This window comes from Mobula birostris, chromosome 6 (genome assembly GCF_030028105.1).
Source record: "Mobula birostris isolate sMobBir1 chromosome 6, sMobBir1.hap1, whole genome shotgun sequence".
Lineage (NCBI taxonomy): Eukaryota > Metazoa > Chordata > Chondrichthyes > Myliobatiformes > Myliobatidae > Mobula > Mobula birostris.
The window spans coordinates 80,607,425-80,629,153 of NC_092375.1; the positions used below are offsets into that span (position 1 = coordinate 80,607,425).

The 21,729-nt window shown below is 42.4% G+C and overlaps 1 protein-coding gene across 2 annotated transcripts in view; it reads left to right on the forward strand.

Moving 5' to 3' along the window:
• Window positions 1-21,729, forward strand: part of cdkl5 (cyclin dependent kinase like 5) — a 208,105-nt gene that overhangs the window by 113,472 nt on the left and 72,904 nt on the right. For both annotated transcript variants that reach the window (XM_072260723.1, XM_072260724.1), the window contains exon 4: window positions 4,058-4,103. In XM_072260723.1, the coding sequence (XP_072116824.1) occupies window positions 4,058-4,103 (46 nt within the window). The remainder of the gene's footprint in view (window positions 1-4,057; window positions 4,104-21,729) is intronic.

A 21,729-nucleotide genomic window follows, 5' to 3' on the forward strand; every position in this document is an offset into this window, starting at 1 on the left:
AATACTTGTTCAGTTCCTCTGCCATCTCCTTATCTCCCATTTCAATTTCTCCAGCATCATTTTCTATCGGTCCTATATCTACTCTCACCTGTCTTTTACTCTTTATATACTTGAAAAAGCTTTCAGTATCCTCTTTGATATTATTTGCTAGCTTCCTTTCACAGTTAATCTTTTCCCTCTTAATGACCTTCTTAGTTTCCTTTTGTAAGGTTTTAAAAACTTCCCAATCCTCTGTCGTCCCACAAATTTTTGCTTCCTTGTATGTCCTCTCCTTTGCTTTAACTTTGGCTTTGGCTTCTCTTGTCAACCACGGTTGCATCCTTTTTCCACTGGAAAATTTCTTCTTTTTTTGGAATATATCTGTCTTGCACCTTCCTCACTTCTCGCATAAAATCTAGCCACTGCTGCTCTGCCGTCCCTCCCGCCAGTGTCCCTTTCCAGTCAACTTTGGCCGGTTTCTCTCTCATGCCACTGTAATTTCCTTTCCTCCACTGAAATACTGACACATCAGATTTCGGCTTCTCTTTTTCAAATTTCACAGTGAACTCAATCATGTTATAATTACTGCCTCCGAAGGGTTCCTTCACCTCAATCTCTCTAATCACCTCCGGTTCATTACACAATACCCAATCCAGTACGGCCGATCCCCTAGTGGGCTCAACAACAAGCTGTTCTAAAAAGCCATTTCACAGACATTCTACAAGTTCTTTCTCTTGAGATCCAGTGCCGACCTGATTTTCCCAATCCACTCGCATGTTAAAAATCCCCCACAATTATCATAACACTGCCCTTCTGACAAGCCTTTTCTATTTCCTGTTGTAATTTGTAGTCCACATCCTTGCAGCTGTTTGGAGGCCTATAAATAACTGCCATCAGGGTCCTTTTACCCCTGCTATTTCTTAGCTCAACCCATAAAGATTCTGCACCTTCCGATTCTATATCACCTCTTTCTAATGATTTAATATCATTTCTTACCAATAAAGCCACGCCTCCCCCTCTACCTACCTTCCTATCCTTCCAATACACCGTGTATCCTTGGACGTTCAGCTCCCAGAGAAATGCATCCTTTAGCCACATCTCAGTGATGGCCACAATATCATACCTGCCAATCTGTAGCTGTATTGCAAGATCATCCACCTTATTCCTTATGCTGCATGCATTTAAGTATAACACCGTAAGACCAGTATTTGGTACTTCTTGATTTGATTTCACTGCAACTTTATTGCACTGCAACTCAGCCCAATGGCTACAAATTTGCCCCATCATCTGCCTGTCTTTCCTGACATCTTTACTGCTCACTATCTTAGATTTGTTTCTGTTTTCCCCTTCCTCCACTCTGTCATTCCGGTTCCCATCCCCCTGCCAAATTAGTTTAAACCCTCTCTAACAGCTGTATTAAACTTTCCCGCCAGGATATTGGTCCCGTTCGGGTTCAGGTGTAACCTGTCCTTTTTGAACAGATCATACTTCCCCCAGAAGAGATCCCAATTATCCAAGAATCTGACGCCCTGACCCCTGCCCCAGTCTCTCAGCCACGCATTCATCTGCCTGATCCTACTATTCTTGCCCTTGCTAGCACGTGGCACAGGTAGCAATCCTGAGATTACTACCCTGGAGGTCGTGCTTCTCAGCTTCCTTCCTAACTCCTGGAAATCTCTCTTCAGGACCTCCTCCTTTGTCCTATCTATATCATTGGTATCAACAATGTACCAAGACAACTGGCTGCTCACCCCCCCCCCTTCAGAATATTCAGGACCCGATCCAAGACGTCCTGTACCCTTGCACCTGGGAGGCAACACATCATGTGGGTATCTCTATCAGGCTCACAGAATCTCCTGTCCGTTTCCCTGACTATGGAATCCCCTACGACTACCGCATTCCTCTTCTCCCTCCTTCTGTCCTGCACAACAGTGCCAGGCTCAGTGCCAGAGACCCGGTCTGTCTTTTTAACTACTGTCTTTGAAAATAAAAATTTTTACATCACTCTCATATGTTATGTTGAATATTTAGAAAAAACATTTTCCTGATCTTTGAACCATTTGCTAATTTTACAATATCTTTCTGTGCACCTGTCTAAGCTAATCATGATCTTGTATTTCTGTGTTGAATTTCCTTTCAATATGCTTTCTCCAAGATCAATTCTCGATATAATCACTCAAGGTAGTGAGTACTGGTAGCTCGGGTTGAGGCATATGATGTTGATATATTCACGGAGCTTGGTAATTTAGCTTACGGATGTTTTATCACCAGTCAAAGAGACATCCTCAGTGCACAGTTGTTGGTGTTTCTCTCTGAGAGTGCTTGTGTTTTTATAGGCCCCACTTGCTTGCCTCGGTCCTGATTGGCTACTCTTTAGTTGACCTTTGAATTCTATTGGCTCGCTTTTCTTTGGCTCTTAGTATTTTGTAGATGGTGTCTCTTTATATATGTTTGTCTACAGAGTTATCAGAAGAGAACCATGCTTCTAAAAATTATCGTGCCTTCTTTGTGTTTGCATGCACCAGAACCTCCACAGTGTCCCAGTTAAAGCAGTGTCCTTTTTTGGTCTTCTACCAAGATTAGCAACAGTGGATCATGTCCCTGTACAGTCCCGTAAATGTGTTGAGAGTTTACATCCTGTCTGGTCGACGTAGTTCTTGTTACAGTCTCCACAGGTACTTTCATTGGTTGTCTTTTGGTACCCTGGTTCTTGAGACAAACTTCCTTAAAGTTGCCTTTGGTTTGTGAGCAATTATAATGCTGTGAGGTTTGAGCAGTTGAGCTATCATTTCTGATATAAATAAAGTAGGGCAAGGTGGAATGTTTCAATATGTGTTGAGTATGATCTGCGTGACACTCTTTCCTTAGTAAGCATCTCCTGATAAAATTCTGTGGGTAACCGATTTTCTGGAGCACTTTGAATATGTGCCTCTCTTCTTTGGCCTGAAGTTCAGTGGTACTGCATTGTGTTTGTGCTCTCTTAAGGAAGGTACAAATGCAACTTTTCTTGTGGCAGACTGGATGGTTGCTATGGTAGCTCAATACTTGGTCCATGTGTGTACCCTTCCTGTAGACAGATGTCTGTAACGCACTAGATGTCCTTGTGGCAAGTACATCCAGGGATGTGAGTTGGTTGTTACTTTCTCTTTCCATTGTAAACTTGATGTTGCTAAATATGTTGTTGATCTAACTGCACACTGATGGCTATGATGACGTGTCTACTCTGCACACAGCAATACAGATTCAATTTTCTTGATCTATTAAATTAAACATTTATCTTTTTTTGGAAGCAGCTTTAGTTTGACCAGGATTCATAGATATTCATATTAAAGCAATTGTAAATACAGTAATTTAGCATCAAAGTAATCGTTCCTGACTATCCCTGCATGCTATATAGTATAATAGGCTTACCAACATTATTAACACTTTATAGTGTTTTTCTGCAGATAAAAGAGATGTTTTATGAGGAAAAGTTGAAGTTCTTTAATTTTAAGTTAATCTTTTCATTCTTTCCTTTTATTTTTCACTATCTTTTATCCTCTGTGAGCTTTTGGAAATTTACATTTTGCTGTTTTAACATATAATATAATTAGATATTCCTTAACATTTTTATTTTATTTAGTAGTAGTACGGCTCTAACATAACAGTAAATAATCTTGATTCTCTTAATTGTTTTAAAGAGATACAATTACCTGTGTTTCTTTATTGATCATTGATGATTTCTTCTACTCCATTCCATTGACCTACTTCTTTACCTACTTTCTCCAGTCCTTGAACTTGTTCTTTTAGTTAGAGAGCCCAAATTCTTCAGTTTTTTTTTTCCTGGAGCAGTTTTCTTTATTTCTTGTACCATTAAATTTTCTTCAGGGCATTTCTTTTCAGATTAGTACTTACTGTACACCTCTAGTCATTGGAACATACATTATTGTGTATTTTCACCTTTGCATATTAAGAAAATGTCTTGTTTTTCTGTGAAAAATTTTCATCACAACATTCCAATATTAAGTAAAAAGAAAATGTTTTATTAAATGTTTATCATAAAATTTTATTTCATGTTCATTTTGATCTTTTATTGTAGGAAACCAATGAAATTGTGGCTATCAAGAAGTTCAAGGATAGTGAAGGTGAGTGAAAACCAAGAGTGCATTTCCAAATTGCTTTGTTTTATAATCATGTTAATTATATAACTTGTGGCCATACCCTTGTCTGTCATGAAAAATATTTTGCCCATAAAAATGAATTGCAATTTTATAATTTTAGATCTTGTAAAACTTCAATCCCTTCATGTGACTTCACCATCAGCAGGCCTTAATCAGTGATGATTGATGACATCTTCTTGCATATCAATATGAGTGCACCTCAAGGCTGCACACTTAGCCCCCTGCTCTACTGTCTACACACACTCCACTATGTGGCTGAGCACAGCTCCTACCTCACCCACAAGTTTTCAGATGGTACTACTGTTGTTAGACAAATCACAGGTGGTGATGAGTCAACTTACCAATGAGAGGACACTTGATTGAGTGGTTTAGCAATAATAACTTCTCGCTCAACATCATAAAGCTAAAAAGCTGATTGTTAACTTCAGGAAGGGGAAGAATGGTGTGCATGCAGCAGTCTACATGAGATTGGTAAAAGAAAGAGTCAGCAACTTTAAATCTCTGGGCTTTAACTTACCGGATGACCTGTCCTGAGCTCAGAACATACGTACAATCGTAAGGGAATTGCTGCAGCATCTTTACCTTCTTAAAATTCAAAATAAAATTTATTATCAGAATAAATACGTGTCATCATATGCAACCGTGAGATTCTTTTTCCTACAGGTATACGCAACAAAAATCATAACCGTAAACAGGACCAATGAACAACAAACTGCAAATGCAAATATAAATAAATAGCAATAAATAACAAGAGTATGAAATAACCAGAAGGAGTCCTTAAAGTGAAGGATCATTAGTTGTGGAAATATCAGAAATAGAAAGAGTGTAGTTATCCTCTTTTGTTCAAGAGCCTGATATTGAGGGATAGTAGCTGATCTTGAACTCGGTAGTGCAAGTCCTGAGGCATTTGTATCTTCTACCTGATGGCAACAGCGAGACGCTGGGTGGTGATCTTTGGTGATGGATGCTGCATTTCTATGGCAACGTTTCATGTAAATCAATGGTTGGGAGGGCTTTACCTGTGATAGACTGGGCCAAGTCCACTACCTTTTGTAAGATTTTCCGCTCAAGGGCATTGGTGTTCCCATACCAGGCTGTAATGCGGCCAGTCCATACACTTTCCACCACACATCTATAAAAATTTGTCAAAGTTTTTGATGACATGCCAAACCACTGGAGACTTCTAAGGAAGAAAAGGCACTGTTGTGCTTTTATTGCAATTACATTTATATGATGTGTCCAGGATAGGTCCTCTGAGATACTGACACCCAGGAATTTAAAGTTACTGACCCTCTCCCCCTCTAATCCTTCGATGAGTACTGGTTCATGGACCACTGGTTTCCCCCTCCTGAAATCTACAATTGGTTCCTTGGTCTTGCTGATGTTGTTATGGTTGTTGTTATGTCACCACTCAGCCAAATTTTCAGTCTTCCTCCTGTATGCTGATTCATCATCACCTTTGATACAGCCCACAACAGTGGTGTCATCAGCATATTTGTATATGGTGTTGGAGCTGTACTTAGCCACACAGTCATAGGTGTAAAGCGAGTTGAGAAAGGGGCTAAGCACATATCCCTGTGGTGCACCTGTGCTGATGACACAGGATCCAATTGCACAAGAAGGTATTTAGGCCCAGGACTTGGAGTTTACTGATTAATTTTGAGGGGTGATGGTATTAAATGCTAAGCTGTAATTGATAAAGAGCATCTTGATGTATGCACCTTTGCTGTCCAGATATTCCAGGGTTGTGTGAAGAGCCAGTGAGATGGCATCTTCTTCTTAGGAAGTTCAGCTGGTCAACAAACACTCTAACAAACTTCTACCGATGTATTGTTGAAAGTATCCTAACTTGATTGCATCATGGTTTGGTACGGCAAATCAAATGCACAGGAACATATAAAAGCTGCAGAGCATAGTGGACTCACATCAATGGCACATCCCTCCCCACCTCTGATTGTATTTACAGGAGGTGTTGCCTCAAGAGGGCAACGTCTCTCATCAATGATCCCCACCAGCCTTGCTATGCGTCTTTTTGCAGCTACCATTGGACAGGAGGTACATGAACCTGAAGTCCTACACCACCAAGTTCAAGAACAGCTACTTCCCTTCAACTATTTGGTTCTTGACCATAATCACTACATTTTAGCAATACTATGATCACTTTACACCAAAATGGATCTTTTTTGTAGAATTGTGATCCCTGTTATAAAAATGGTACAATTTATCTCTAATTTCTGCTTGTGAATGCTGCTGAAATGATACTATATACTTGTGATGCTGTTGCAAGTGTTTTGTTGCACTTGTGCATATGACAATACCTCTTTTATATTAGGAACCTGGTAGATAACTCATTTGCACAAACCTCAACAGGGTCAGGATTAACCATGCCCGGAATGGCATGATGCTGCACAGTTGGTACCATAAAGCTGTACTTTATGATGACCATGAAAACATTGCTCAAACCACGAAGTGCAATTTAACATCTGCCTCTGAGATGAGAGTGAGAGCAGCGTTTGGAATTGCTGCTGTTTATTCTGTGCAACTTTAAAACTTGTTTTCATTTTTTCCCAATTCTGAAGGGTACTTTCCATGGGTACTGTCTGATTTACACTGTGTTTCTAGCATTTTTTTACGTTTATTTATGTTGAAAATTACATCTGCTCTTTGTCAGTGTTATGAGATGGATAGGAATCCTGAAGTTAAACTGAGAATATTTTCTGCTGCTAAAGTTGTATTTTAAAAAAATTCTATCAAATGGTAATGTGAAAAACATGGATTGTACTTTTCTTTCTATTTGTTTTGTGTTTAAGAAAGGAATCAGTTACTATGTTATTATTAAGGAAAACCTGAAATTTCGCAAAATTTTTCAAGGTGCTTTATAGTAATATTAGCTTTCAAAATTTGGTTCCAAGCTGCAAACAATATTGGGACACATGCACAAGCCTTGGTCAAAAAGAAAGGGTTTAAGAATAAAGTGAGCTTGGAAGATGAAGAATGAAATTCCAGGGTTTAATACTGAAGCCTCTGTGACATTTGCTGAGGCTAACGGTGAAATAATGTAGTCTTAAAGTAGTAAAGGTGTGAGCCAAAGGCAGAGGCTACATCATTTGCTTTATAATTAACTCATTGTGTGCATAGATTTGATGGTTCCGTCTCAGTTCTGCTACCCTGACTTGGAACATCTGGTGGTCAAATGTCATCCGCTTTTTTCTGCCGAAAGCGTTTTCAGCTGTCATTCTGGTTGCTGTGTACATTCTACCCCGACCAATGTCAGACTGACATCAGAGGAGCTGTGCACTATAATCAACAATCATGAAAACCTACTGTGATGCTTTCCTGATCATCTGGGGGACTTCAACCAGGGCAGCTTGAAGAAGTCTCTGACCAAGTACCACCAACATGTCACCTGTTGAACCAGAGGAGCCAAATCACCTGACTGCTGTTAAACACCACCAACAAGAGCACTTACCGTGCCATTCCACACCCGCACTTTAGCAAACCTGATTACCAAGCTATATTTCTACTCTCAGCATATAGGCAGAGACTGAGAACTGCAGTACCAGTGGTGAAGACCACAAAGTAGGCAGAAGAGCATTTACAGAGACTTCTTTGAATGGTGGACTGGACCATGTTGATGGAGTTTATCTTTGGATCTGAATCAACATTCTACAGATGTCACCAACTTCATCAAGGCCTGTGTTGATGAGTGTGTACCTTTGGAATATACAAAAACCAGTGGCTGCAGATGAATTGTGAGGTTCACAATCTGCTGAGGGCTAGATCTGTAGCGTTGAAGACCGGTGATCCAGAACTCTACATGAAGTCCAGGTACAACCTACAGAAGGTTAACTCAACAGCAAAAAGCAACTCCTACTGAATCAGATACACATCAGCTATGGTCGGGTATATAGGCTATTACTTACGACAGGGCAAAACCTAACATCATAAATGGCTGTGATGCTTCACAACCTGATGAGTTGAATGACTTTTATGCACACTTTGAAAGGGAGAACAAAGCTACCTGTGCGAATCCTTTCAGTTGATGACCCTGTGATATACTGTATGTCTCGGGGGCCGATCTCAGAACACCTTTTAAGAAGGTCAGGCTCCAACAGTGCACTTGGCAGGACACTGAAAAACTGGCTGGAGAGTTCAAGGACATCTTCAATCTCTCAGTGCTCCATTTGGAGGTTCCCACCTGCTTATAAAGAGAATCAATCATAATGGTGCTCAGGAAGAGCAGGCTGAGCTGCCTCAAACACTATTGCCCAGTAGCACTCACATCTACTGTGATGAAGTGCTTTGAGAGGTTGGTCATGGCTAGAATTACTTCCTGCCTAAGAAAGGATCTGGACCCGCTACAATTTGCCTATTGCCTCAGTAGGTCTACAGCAGTAACAATGTCACTATCTCTCCACTCAGCCTTGGATCACCTGGACAATAGCAATACTTACTACAGCTCAGCATTCAGCACAATCATACCCTCAGAACTAATCAACAGGCTTCAAAACTTGAGCCTCTGTTCCTTCCTCTGCAACTGGATTTTTGACTTCCTCATCGGGAGACATAGTCAATGAAGATCAGAAATAATGTTGTTAAGTAATGTGATTGGTGGAAATTTACATAATTCACAACCACTGACATTGTGTTGAAGTTTCACTTTAAGAGGCTGGTCTGACATGATGTTGTAATTAGATAAAGGGTTTTTAGCGTGCTTTGAGTTTAGTTTTTTGGTGTTCAACAAATGAGTTGCTACAGCTTTTCTGAAACATAAAACACCTCTGCCATTTTTTTTTACAAAAACCTACATTGGTGACCCTTGTAGGGCCCTGATGCTGTAGGATGATTCCAGAATTATTGAATATGCTGGCCAACAGAGTGGCTTTGAAGTTGCCTGAGTTTTAGAAGCAAAATGCTGTTGCTTGGTTCATACAATATTTCTATGTAGTAGTGCCGCTCAGCAACTCCACAGCTGTGAGAGCAGTGAGTCTACTAGAACACCCGCCTGAATGTGATAAATACTGATTGCTGAAACTCACCTTTTATAGACTTTTGGACAGTTGTAGTCTGAGCGCGCCAAACAATTGCACTCCTTTCCCGGCCTTGGTGATGATAAACGGTCAGAGCTAATGGACCACATGCTGTCTCACCTGGGAAATCACAATCCTTGTTTTATTTTTAAAGCACTCTTCATGCAACAAATGCCTAATTAACTTCACATAGCCCATGCTAATGCACCCATGATGAACAATCGGGAGCTTGCTAAAATGGCTGATAGTCTACATTTTCCGAGACAGCAGTACCTCATTCTTCCTCCTTTCTCTACCTCAATAAACCCGGTCAGCAAGGCCTCCAACATAAAGGATACCCATGCCTGCAAAACACAAAACCAGGCCTGTGCTGTTACCATGCTCGCTTTGGTAGGAACGCTAGGAAGTGTCAACTGCCTTGCAGCTTCGACAGTGCCAGTGCATCGGGATATCAGAGGTCTGTGAAGCCCATGGGTTCAGCTGCAGCGGTCGTCTACTGTTCATTATGGACAGCCTTCAGGACGATGCTTCTTGTGTGACATGGGTGCTCAGTCAGGTGAGTGTTCTGCCAGCATTACCTATTGATGAGAAGGTAAAGAGTGATGGAACCTCACTGGAGGCTGCCAATGGTAGCAAGATCCAGACTTACAGGACATGGTGGGTGCCTCTCTGCTTCAGTGGACGACGTTACACGTAGGACTTTGTCCTGGCTAAAGTAGCTAGACTTCTGCTTGGTGCAGATTCCTGTGTGCCCAATGGCTGTTGGTCAATCTTAAGAACTGCTTGTGGATGTCAAGGACTTTGGATCGTTACCCTGTGCTCCCAGTAAGTTCCTCACAGCAACTCTGTCAAGGGCATGTATTGTCACTTGTGAATTTGCTTGACTGAATTCCCAAACCTCACCAAGCTCACATTCTCCACGACAGTCACAAACCATGGAGTCGAGCACCACATTTCCACGACTGGCCAGTCCAATCCTGTGCGAGTAGACCGGATCCAGAAAAGCTGGTAACCACGAAGGCTGTGTTTGCCAACATGGAAAGACTTGGCATTGTATGCCAGTCAAATAGTCCCTGGGCTTCACCCTCCACATGGTCCCAAAGCTCGATGGTAGCTGCCGCCCATGTGGTGATTACCAATGCCTTAACGAGGTCACCATCCCCAATTGCTACCCAGTCCCACACAACCAAGACTTTTCAGCACGTTTAGCTCAAAAATCAATTTTTTCCAAAGTCGATCTAGTTAGGGGCTACCATCAGTTACCTATGTGCTGAGGACATTCCCAAAGCAGCTGTGATAATCCCATTTAGCCTCTTTGCCTTTCTGCGTATGCCATCTGGGCTGAAAAATGCAGCACACTTTTCAATGGCTGGTGGATTCTGTATTAAAAGACTTAGATTTTCTTTTAGTTTACCTGGATGACATACTTGTGCCCAGTGCATCCAAATCTGAACATGTATCCCACCTCCACACACTTTTCGAGCTCTTAAGCCAATGCGGGTTAATTATTGCTAAATGCCAGTTCAGGTTGTCAACCATTGACTTTCTTAGCTATTGTGTCTCCACAGAATGTGTGAATCCCCTCCCATTAAAAGTAGCCTCTATTATGGATTTCCCACCACCCTGCACTACTAAAAAACTACACGAGTACTTGGGCATGATGAATTTCTATCACCACTTCATTCCACGAGCTGCAGAACTTGAGCTTTCCTTGTGTGGTGTGCTTAAAGACAATACCCCTAATCAAGTGCTTAACTGGTCAGCAGACATGACTAGGACATTTGATATCAAATGAGCTTTTCTCTAAAACAATCCTACTGGTGCACCTGCTCCCCAATGCACCCATAGTCATTACTACTGACATCTCAGACTATGCTGTGGGTGCTGTGCACAAACAGTTGGTTGGACGCTTCAGAAAGGATGTGTGTGATTGGACTGCAGCCTGTGTGGAGTGCCAGCAGCAAATATTAACCACCATATTTGGCACCTTTTGAGGTCCATTAGTGATGGCTTGACCATGTCAATGTGAAACTTGTTGATCCTCTTCCCACCCACCCCCCCTTGCAATTTCATGCACCTCCTTACCATGGTAGACTGTACCACCAGGTGGCCAGAGATTCTCCCTGTAACATTGATGATGGCTGCAGTCCTGGCTTGGGCATTCATTAGCACCTGGGTTGCTCGGTTTGGCAACCTATCTGATATTTTTTCTGACCGTTGTCCCCATTTCATATCAAACGTCTGGGCTGCAATGGCCTGGAACCTCAGCGTTTGACTACATCACACCACATCATATCACCTACATTCCAATGGCCTATGCAAGCAGTTTCACTGCTCCTTAAAGGCTGCTCTAAGGGCTTCCTTGACTGTTGAGTGTTGGCATGATTGTCTCCTGTGCATCCTGCTGGGACTCAGAACTGCTCCAGAAGAGGACCTGCAGTCATTCGTGGCTGAGTTGGTATACCGACAGCCATTATGAGTGCCAGGTGATTGCATTCCTGACGCCACAACTGTCTGGCCAGACTCCCAACAGCATTCCATCCTCCTCAGTAAATTAAATTCCTTTTCACCTATTCCTACCTCCCAACACTCTTGGGGGGTTCCTTTTAACCTACATTCTGCCTGTTTTGTTTCCATCCACCTTCATCCCCTTAGGCCCTCCTACCATGACCTGTCCAGCATTTTGGAACAGAGAGAAAGACTTTTATCATAGATAACAGGGGTAAATCTGAATGCATTTCCGTAGATCGCCTTATACTGGCCTGCCAAGATTTGGAAGATTCTGCTACCATGCCCCTTGCTGTCGTGACATGACCATGAGCATGTCAACACACCTCTGGATGAGCCAGAGTCACCTGCAGCTGCTCCACCTATGGACTGTAAGACCCGAGCTCTAGACAGTAAATTCTGGGGGGTGGGAGGGGGGTCCTGTGCAGGGTAATGTAATTGGTGGAAATGTACATAATTCACAACCATCGACATTGAATTGGGGGTTTAACTTCAAGAGCCTGGTCTGATGTGATAGTGTAAGTACGTAAAAGGTTTTTAGCATGTTTTGAGTTCCATTCTAGGTGTTCAATAAACGAGTTGCTAAAGCATTCTGAAACATAAAACACCTCCGCTATTTTATTTGCGAAAACCTACAATATCTCCTCGCTTGCAATCAACACAGGTGCACAACTCAAATTCCATCTATAATTTCGTCAATGAATCAAGTGTTGTCACCATCTGAGATTCTGCCAACAAGTAGGCATACATGAGTGAAATAGACTGGCTGGTTGAGTGTTATCGCTACAACAATCTTGCAGTCAATGCCAATGAGACCAAGGAATAGATTGTGGACTTCAGGAAGGGGAAGTTGGGAGAACATGCTCCAGACCTCATTGAGGGGGTCAGCAGTGGAAAGGAAGAGCAGATTCAAGTTCCTGTGTATCAGCATCTTTGAAGACCTAATCCTGGGTCCAACATATTGATGCAATTATGAAATAGGGATACCAGTGGCTACACTTCATTGAAATTTGGTATGTTGCCAATCACTCTGGCAAACTTCTGGAGATGCACCGTGGAGAACATTCTGACTGATTGCATCACCATCTGGTATCCAGATGCCAGTGTATGGAGGTAGAAATTATTTATGGATCCCGAAACATGACCTCTTTATAGGTCAGAGCGTAAATAGGGAAACATGAAGGGAAGGAAAGGTTTGAAGGAAATTGCAATTATCATTGGAGATTTTAATCTAGATATTGATTGGATGAATCAAACTGGCAAGGGTATTTTAGAAGAAGAATGCAGTAACAATTGCTTTTTGGAACAGTACATTTGAGAGTCTGCGAGAGAGTAGATTATCTTTGATTTGGTCATATGCAATGTGGAATGATTAATAAAGGGTCTTGTGTGGAAAGATCCCATGTGGTGGGGAGGGTATGAGAAGTAGTGACCATAATATGATAGAACTCCAAATGCAGTTTGAATTGAACTCCTAGGGCTGTAACAAGTGTCATCAATTTAAATGAGAACAATTATAAGACCAGAAGCCCATAAGATAGGAGCAGGATTAGGCCATTTGGCCTATTGAGTCAACTCTGCTATTCAATCATGTCTGATCCTTTTTTTTCCTCCTCCTCAGTCCATCTCCCAGGTCTTCTTACCTTAACCTTTGATGCCGTAGCCAATCAAGAACCTATCCATCTCCGCCTTAAATACACCCAATGGCCTGGCCTCCACAGCTGCTTGTGGTAACAAATTCCACAAATTCACCACTCTCTGGCTATAGAAATTTCTCTGCATCTTTGTTTTAAATGGATGCCCTTGTATCCTGAGGCTGTGACCTCTTGTCCTAGACTCCCACACCATGGGAAAAATCCTTTCCACGTCTACTCTGTCTAGGCCTTTCAACATTGGAAAGGTTTCAATGAGATCTCCCCCCCCACCCCATCCTTCTGAGTTCCAACGAAGACAGGCCCAGAGGGTATGATAACCCTTTCATTCCTAGAATCATCCTTGTGAACCTCCTCTGAACCCTCTCCAATGCCAGCATATCTTTTCTTAGATGAGGAGCTCAAAACTGTTCACAATACTTAAGGTGAGGCCTCACCAGTGTGTTATAAATCCTGAGTATCACATCCCTGTTCTTGTATTCTAGACCTCTTGAATGCTAATATTGCATTTGCCTTCCTCACCACCGACTCAACCTGCAAATTAACCTTTAGGTTGCTCTGCAAAAGGACTCCTAAATCCCTTTGCATCTCAGATTTTTGGGATTTTCTCTCCATTTAGTCTGCACATTTACAGGTGTCCCCTGCTTTTCAAACGTTCGCTTTACGAAACCTCACTGTTACGAAAGACCTACATTAGTTACCTGTTTTCGCTAACAGAAGGTGTTTTCACTGTTACGAAAAAAGGCAGCGCGTGAGAAAAAGCGCGCACCCCGAGCAGCTGCTCCTCCCCCGGACTCGGAATGGTATTCTAGCCGGCATTGCTTAAGCACGTGCCTGTGAGCATCCGTTTGCAAGATGAGTTCTAAGGTATCGGAAGAGCTTAAAAGAGCTTGTAAGGGTGTTACACTAGACATAATTAAGCGTTTCGATGGTGGTGAACGAAGTAAGGACAAAGTGAGTTTGCCTTGTGGAAGCTGACGAAGATGATGTTGAAGTGGTTTTGGCATCTCATGTCCAAGAACTGATAGATGAAGAGCTGATGCAATTGTAAGAGGAAAGAAATCGAAACCCAATGCAGTACCGAACGGACAGAAAGTGAAGTCGTCCAGGAACTGAACGTGAAGCAACTGCGTGAGATTTTGGCTGCAATGATTGCAGAAAAGTACGCTTTTAATTTTGAAAGGGTATGTTGGTTTAGGGCATATTTGCAAGATGGTTTGAGTGCTTACAAAGAACTATATGATAGAAAAATGCACGAGGCTAGCAGTCAAGCATACTGTCGTTTTTCAAGCCTTCCAATCAGCCACAGCAGATGACGAACCTCGACCTTCGACATCGAGGCAGGCAGACATACAAGAAGATGACCTGCCTGCCCTGATGGAAACAGACAACACCACAGTGTCCCACCACCCCAACCCCCGGGCCGCGGACAGATTCCGATTTGCAGAGAATGCAACGGTAGTCGGGAGGCACCCAGCACATCTTTAAGAAAAAAGCCGAAATAAACAAGCTAATTAATTAGGTGTCGCCTGGCACGTAAATGTCAGCCCAGATCATAAGCTATTGCCGATTGCGTCGCCTCTGATCTGGGCCGACATTTACGTGCCGGGTGGCACCTAATTAATTAGCTTGTTTATTTCAGCTTTATTCTTAAAGATGTGCTGGGTGCGTCCCGGCCACAGCTGTACCCCTGCATGCTTCGCGGATCGGTATCGGTTCGCTGCCGGGAGGTTGGGGGCTACTGCACCACCCCAACCTCTGATGACTCAGCCTAACACACCATCATCAGTGTGCTCGCTGTCTTCCTGATTCCAGTAAGTGATACTACACTGTACATACATTAGTTCTACTTTATATGGGCTGTGTATTTTTATGCATTATTTGGTATGATTTGGCAGCTTCATAGCTTAAAGGTTACTAGAGAGTGTGTTTTTGCCGAGAGCGCCTGCGCCATGTTTTTGCTGAGAGTGCTTGCGTGAGATTTTCGCTACGGAGAACAGTGCAGGCAATGATTGTAGAGAAGTATTTCTACTTTATATAGGCTGTGCATTTATCATATCATTCCTGCTTTTACTATATGTTACTGTTATTTTAGGTTTTATATGTTATTTGGCATGATTTGATAGGTTATTTTTGGGTCTGCGAATGCTCATAAATTTTTCCCATATAAATAAATGGTAATTGCTTCTTCGCTTTACGACATTCCGGTTTACGGACCGTTTCATAGGAACGCTCTACCTTCGGATGGCGGGGGAAATCTGTATTTCTCCTACCAAAGTGCATGACTATGCATTTTCCAACGTTGTATTTGATTTCCCACTTTCTTGCCCTTTCTCCTAATCTGTCTTGTCCTTCTGCAGCCTTCCTGTTTCTTCAGCGCTACCTGCCCCTCCACCAATCTTCATATTATCTGCAAACTTGGCAGCAAAACCCTCTATTCCATTGTCTAATCATTGATATACAGCATAAAAAAAAGCAGTCTGAACAGCAAGCCCTGTGGAACACCACTAGTCACTGGCAGCCAACCAGAAAAGGATCCTTTTATTCCCACATGCTGTCTTCTGCCAATTAGCTAATGTTCTAACCATGCTAGTAACTTTTCTGTAATACCATGGGCTCTTAACTTGGTAAGCAGCCTCATGTGTAGTGCCTTGTTAAAGGCCTTCTGAAAGTCCAAATACACAACATCCACTATATCCCTTTTATCTATCCTACTTGTAATCTCCTCAAAGAATTCCAACAGGTTCGTTAGACAAGAATTTCCTTGAAGGAAACCATGCTGACTTTAATCTTGTCTTGTGTCACCAAGTACTCTATAAACTCAATTGACTCCAACATCTTCCCCAACCACTGAGGTCAGGCTAACTGGTCTATAATTTCCTTTCTGCTGACTTCCTCCTTTCTTAGAGTGGAGTGACATTTGCAATTTTTCAGTCCTCCGGGACCATGCCAGAGTCCAGTGATTTGTGAAACATCATTAATAATGCCTCCACCATCTCCACAATCCCTACCACTACTTCTTTCAAAACCCTAAAGTGCAGTTCATCTGGTCTGGGTGACTTAAATATTCTAAGGTCTTTCAGCTTTTTGTGCACCTCCTGCTTTGTGATAGTAACTGCACTCACTCCTCTTCCCTCACACCCTTGAACATTTGCCACACTGCAAGTGTCTTTCACAGTGAAGACTGATGCAAAATACTCATTTAGTTCATTTGCCATCTCCGTGTCCCCATTATTATTTCTCAGCCTCATTTTCTAGTGGTCCTATATTCACTCTCACTTCTCTTTTAGTTTTAATATACTAGAAAAGGCTTTTTTTATCCACCTTGCTATTGTCTGCCAGCTTGCTTTCATATTTTATCTTTTCCCTCCTAATAGTTCTTTTAGTTGTTTTCTGTAGGCTTCCCAATTCTCTAACTTGGTGCTAATGTTTGTTGTTGTATGCCCTCTCTTTTGCTTTTGCATTAGCTTTGACTTTCCTTGTCAGGCACGGTTGTATTATTTTGCCATTTGAGTATCTCTTCCTTCTTAGAATATATCTATCCTGCACCTTCCTCATTTTTCCCAGAAATTCACACCATTGCTGCTCTGCTGTCATTCTGGCCAGCATCTCCTTCTGATTTACTTTGGCCAACTCCTCTCATGCCACTGTAATTTCCTTTACTCCACTGAAATGCTGCCATGTCAGACTTGCTTTTTCCCTACGACATTTCAAGTTGAACTCAATCATATTGTGATCACTGTCTCCTAACAGCTCCTTTACCTTAAGCTCCCTAATTGCTACTAATTCATTACAACACCCAATCGAGTATAGCTGATCCCCTAGTAGGCTAAACGACGAACTGCTCTAAAATGCCATCTTATAGGCATTCAACAAATTCGCTGTCTTGGGATCTGTTACCAACCTGGTTTTCCCAATCTACAAACCCCATTTCCAGTGTGACGCCAAACCAAGCTATTGGACGATTGATGCTAATGAGAGAGATAAGAGAGACAATGGAGAAACATTCAAAATGCTAATAAGAGAGGAGAGAGGGATTAACGGAAAAGAAACGCAATTCAGAATATTGACAGACTGGTTGCTTTGAACCTGAACTGTTTGAAGTTTGATGGATAGGTGATACCCCAGCAGGGGGATAAAAAGAGCAGGTTCGCTAAGGCACGGGAGACAACGAGACCCTGGAAAGAGCAGTGTGCCCCCACAAGTGGTGGGAGTTTGGAGGTCCGGTTCGCGGGAACCGACCATAGGCTCACAGGGTGTAAAGGTACGATCGGTGGGAACCTGGTGTGTGTGTCCGCCCTTGCCTGGGTGCCAGGTTCACCGCGGAAGAACGATCGTATCCAGAACGGAGGGGTCACAGTCGGTGACCACAGCAGGACAGAAGACATCAAAAAGGGTCTGCCCGAAACCAACTGCAAAGACATCAAAGGTCTGCTTGAACCAAACTGCATCCCCCTCCCTCTCTCTCTCTCCCCAATGGTACAACAGCGATTACTGCGAACTGCACTAAACTGAACTGAACTCTGCGTCACTTAAGACAGATCATTTTACCCCTAGACTGCGATAGAGCTTGGTTGATTCCTATTACCCTAGTTCTGTGTGTAGGTGTGTATTATCATTGCTAACCTGTTACATTTATATCCTTACGATTAGAGTACTGTATTATTTGTTTCTTTAATAAAACTTTATTCGTTCCTAGTAATCCAGACTCCAACGAGTGTTCCATTTCTGCTGGTTTGGCAACACAGTTACGGGGTACGTAACACCAGAAAAGTTGGGATATTTTCCAAAATGCAATAAAAACAAAAATCTGTGATATGTTAATTCATGTGAACCTTTATTTGACTGACAAAAGTACAAAGAAAAGATTTTCAATAGTTTTACTGGCCAACTTAATTGTATTTTGTAAACATACACAAATTTAGAATTTGATGGCTGCAACACACGCAACAAAAGTTGGGACAGAGGCATGTTTACCATTGTGTTACACCACCTTTCCTTTTAATAACACTTCTTAATCGTTTTGGAACTGAGGATACTAATTGTAGTAGATTTGCAATTGGAAATTTTGTCCATTCTTGCTTGATATAAGACTTCAGCTGCTCAACAGTCCGTGGTCTCCATTGTCTGATTCTCCTCTTCGTGATGCGCCATACATTTTCAATAGGGGATAGATCTGGACTGGCAGCAGGTCAGTCAAGCACACGCACTCTGTGTCTACAAATCCACGCTGTTGTAGCCCATGCAGAATGTGGTCTGGTATTGTCCTGCTGAAATAAGCATGGACATCCCGGGAAGAGACGTCGCCTTGATGGCAACATATGTCTCTCTAAAATCTTAATATACGCCTCAGAGTCAATGGTACCTTCACATACATGCAACTCACCCATGCCGTGGGCACTGATGCACCCCCATACCATCACAGATGCTGGCTTTTGCACCTTTCGCTGATAACAATCTGGATGGTCGTTTTCATCTTTGGCACGGAGAACTTGACGCCCGTTTTTTCCGAAAACCAGCTGAAATGTGGACTCATCTGACCACAGCACACGGTTCCACAGTCTTTCAGTCAATCTGAGATGAGCTCGAGCCCAGAGAACTCAGCAGCGTTTCTGCTTAGAGTTGATGTATGGCTTCCTCCTTGCGTAATACAGTTTCAAGTTGCATTTCTGGATGCAGCAATGGACTGTGTTGAGTGACAATGGTTTTCCAAAGTACTCCCGAGCCCAGGTAGCTATAATTGTCACAGTAGCATGACGGTTTCTTAGGCAGTGCTTCCTGAGGGCTCGAAGATCACGCGCATTCAACAGTGGTTTCTGACCTTGCCCTTTACGCACTGAGATGTCTCTGAATTCTCTGAATCTTTTCACAATATTATGTACTGTAGATGTTGAAAGACCTAAATTCTCTGCAATCTTGTGTTGAAAAATGTTCCTTTTGAACTGACTAACAATTTTCTCATGAATTTTGGTGCAAAGGGGTGAGCCATGACCCATCCTTGCTTGCAAAAACTGAGCCTTTGATGGACGCTACTTTTATACCCAACCATGATACCTCACCTGCTACCAATTAGCCTGCTTAATGTGGAGTCTTCCAAACCGGTGTTACTTGAATATTCTGTGCACTTTTCAATCTTATTTTAACTCTGTCCCAACTTTTGTTGAGTGTGTTGCAGCCATCAAATTCTAAGTTTGTGTATATTTACAAAATACAATTAAGTTGGTCAGTAAAACTATTGAAAATCTTTTCTTTGTACTTTTGTCAGTTAAATAAAGGTTCACGTGAATTAACATATCACAGAGTTTTGTTTTTATTGCATTTTGGAAAATATCCCAACTTTTCTGGAAGTGGGGTTTGTACCTGCATATTAAAATCCCCCATGACTGTCATAACATTGCCCTTTTAACGCACCTTTTTCTATTTCCATTGCCATCTGTTGTCCACATCCCTGCTACTGTTTGAAGGCCTGTATATAATTGCTATCAGGGTCCTTTTGCCCTTGCAGTTTCTTAACTCAACCCACAAGAATTCAACATCTTCTGATATATGTCATATTTTCCTAATGATTTCATGCCATTTTTAAGCAGCAGAGCCATGCTACCCCCTCTTCCTGTCTTCCTATCCCTCTGATACGCTGTGTAACCTTGGATATTCATCTCCCTACTACAGCCATCCTTCAGTCACGATTCAGTGATGGCCACAACATCATACCTGACAATCTGTAAAAGTGCAATAAGATCATCCACCTTATTTCTTATATTCCATGTGCTGAGATATAATACTTTGAGTACTGTATTTGCTACCCTTTTTGATTCTGCATCCTTAATGCAATGATACTCACCCTGCTGACTACAATTTTGTTTTATCATCTGCCTGCTCCTACTGACAGTCTGACTGCACAATATCTTTGTTTTTGTACCATCCGTCCTATCCTGAATCCTTTCATTCCATTTCCCATCCCCCTGCCAAATTAGTTTAAATTCTCACCAACCATTCTAACAAACTTGCCTGTGAGAATATTTGTCCCTCGGGTTCAAGTGCAACCTGTCCCTTGGGTTCAAGTGCAACCTGTCCCTTTTGTACAGGTCATAACTCCCCCGTAAGACATCCCAATGATCCGAGAACCTGAAACCCTGTCCAAAGCACCAGCTTCTCAGCTACACACTTATCTGCCAAACCAGCCTGTTTTTATCCTCACTGGTGCGTGGAACAGGTATTACTACCTGGAGGTCCTACTTCTCAGCTTTCTAGCCTAGCTCTCTAAATTCTCTTTTCAGGACCTCATTGCTTTTCCTTCCTACATCATCGGTACCAGTGTGTATCAAGACATCCAGCCGCTCTCCCTCCCTCTCCACAATGCTATCGAGGGGTTCTTGACCCTGGCACCTTGGAGGCAATAAACCATCCAGGTGTATGGTTCATGTCCACAGAATCTGCTGTCTGTTCCTCTGACTACTGAGTCCCCAGTCGCTACCACTCCCCTCTTCTCCTTCTTTGCCTGCTACAACATGGACCCATGCTCAGTGCCAGTAACCTGGGCTCCGTGGCATTCCCCTGAGAGGTCATCCCCCCATTACAGTATACAAAACAGTATACTCATTATTGAGGGGAACAGCCACAGGGATGCTCTGCACTAACTGCCTACTTGCCTTCCTGTTCCTTCTCCTGACAGTCATCCAGCTATTCACCTTCTGCAACTTAAGCGTGACTACTTCCATGTAACTCCAATCAATGATCTCCTCACTCTCCCATACAAGCCGAAGGTCATCCAGTTGCCGTTCCAGATCCCTAACATGGCCTTCAAGGAGCTGCAACTGGATGCACTTCACGCAGATGTAGTCCCTGAGAGACTCTGGATCTCCCAGGACTCCAACATCCGGCATGAAGAACACACGGTGGTCATTTAAATTACACCAAGTCTTCCTGACACAGTAAGAAAAAAGGTAAACTTAACAAAAACTTACCCAAGAGCCAATGCCTCTTCTGACCCAAAGTACAGTTGACTTTTCGGGCCAAGACCCTTCAGCAGAACTGGAGAGGAAAAAAAAGATGAGTTGACTGTACTTTTTTCCATAGATGCGACCTGGCCTGCTGAGTTCCTCCACCATTTTGAGTGTGTTGCTTACAGACAGATCGGTAGAGCAAGTGTGACACACATTTGCAATTGAAGCTTGTAAGGAATGAAGCCGGTGAATTAATAACAGGAAAGAAAGAAATGGAAGCTATGTTAATTTTTTTCATCAGTGTTCACTCTGGAAGACAGCGCCAATATCCCCAAATTATCAAAAAGGCTAATTTCAAATAACATAGAAGAACTCACCAAATGCCCATCTACAATAGATAACATTTTTGGAGAAACTCAGTGGGATAAAGCTGGGGAAGTTGCCAGATGGAATAGAC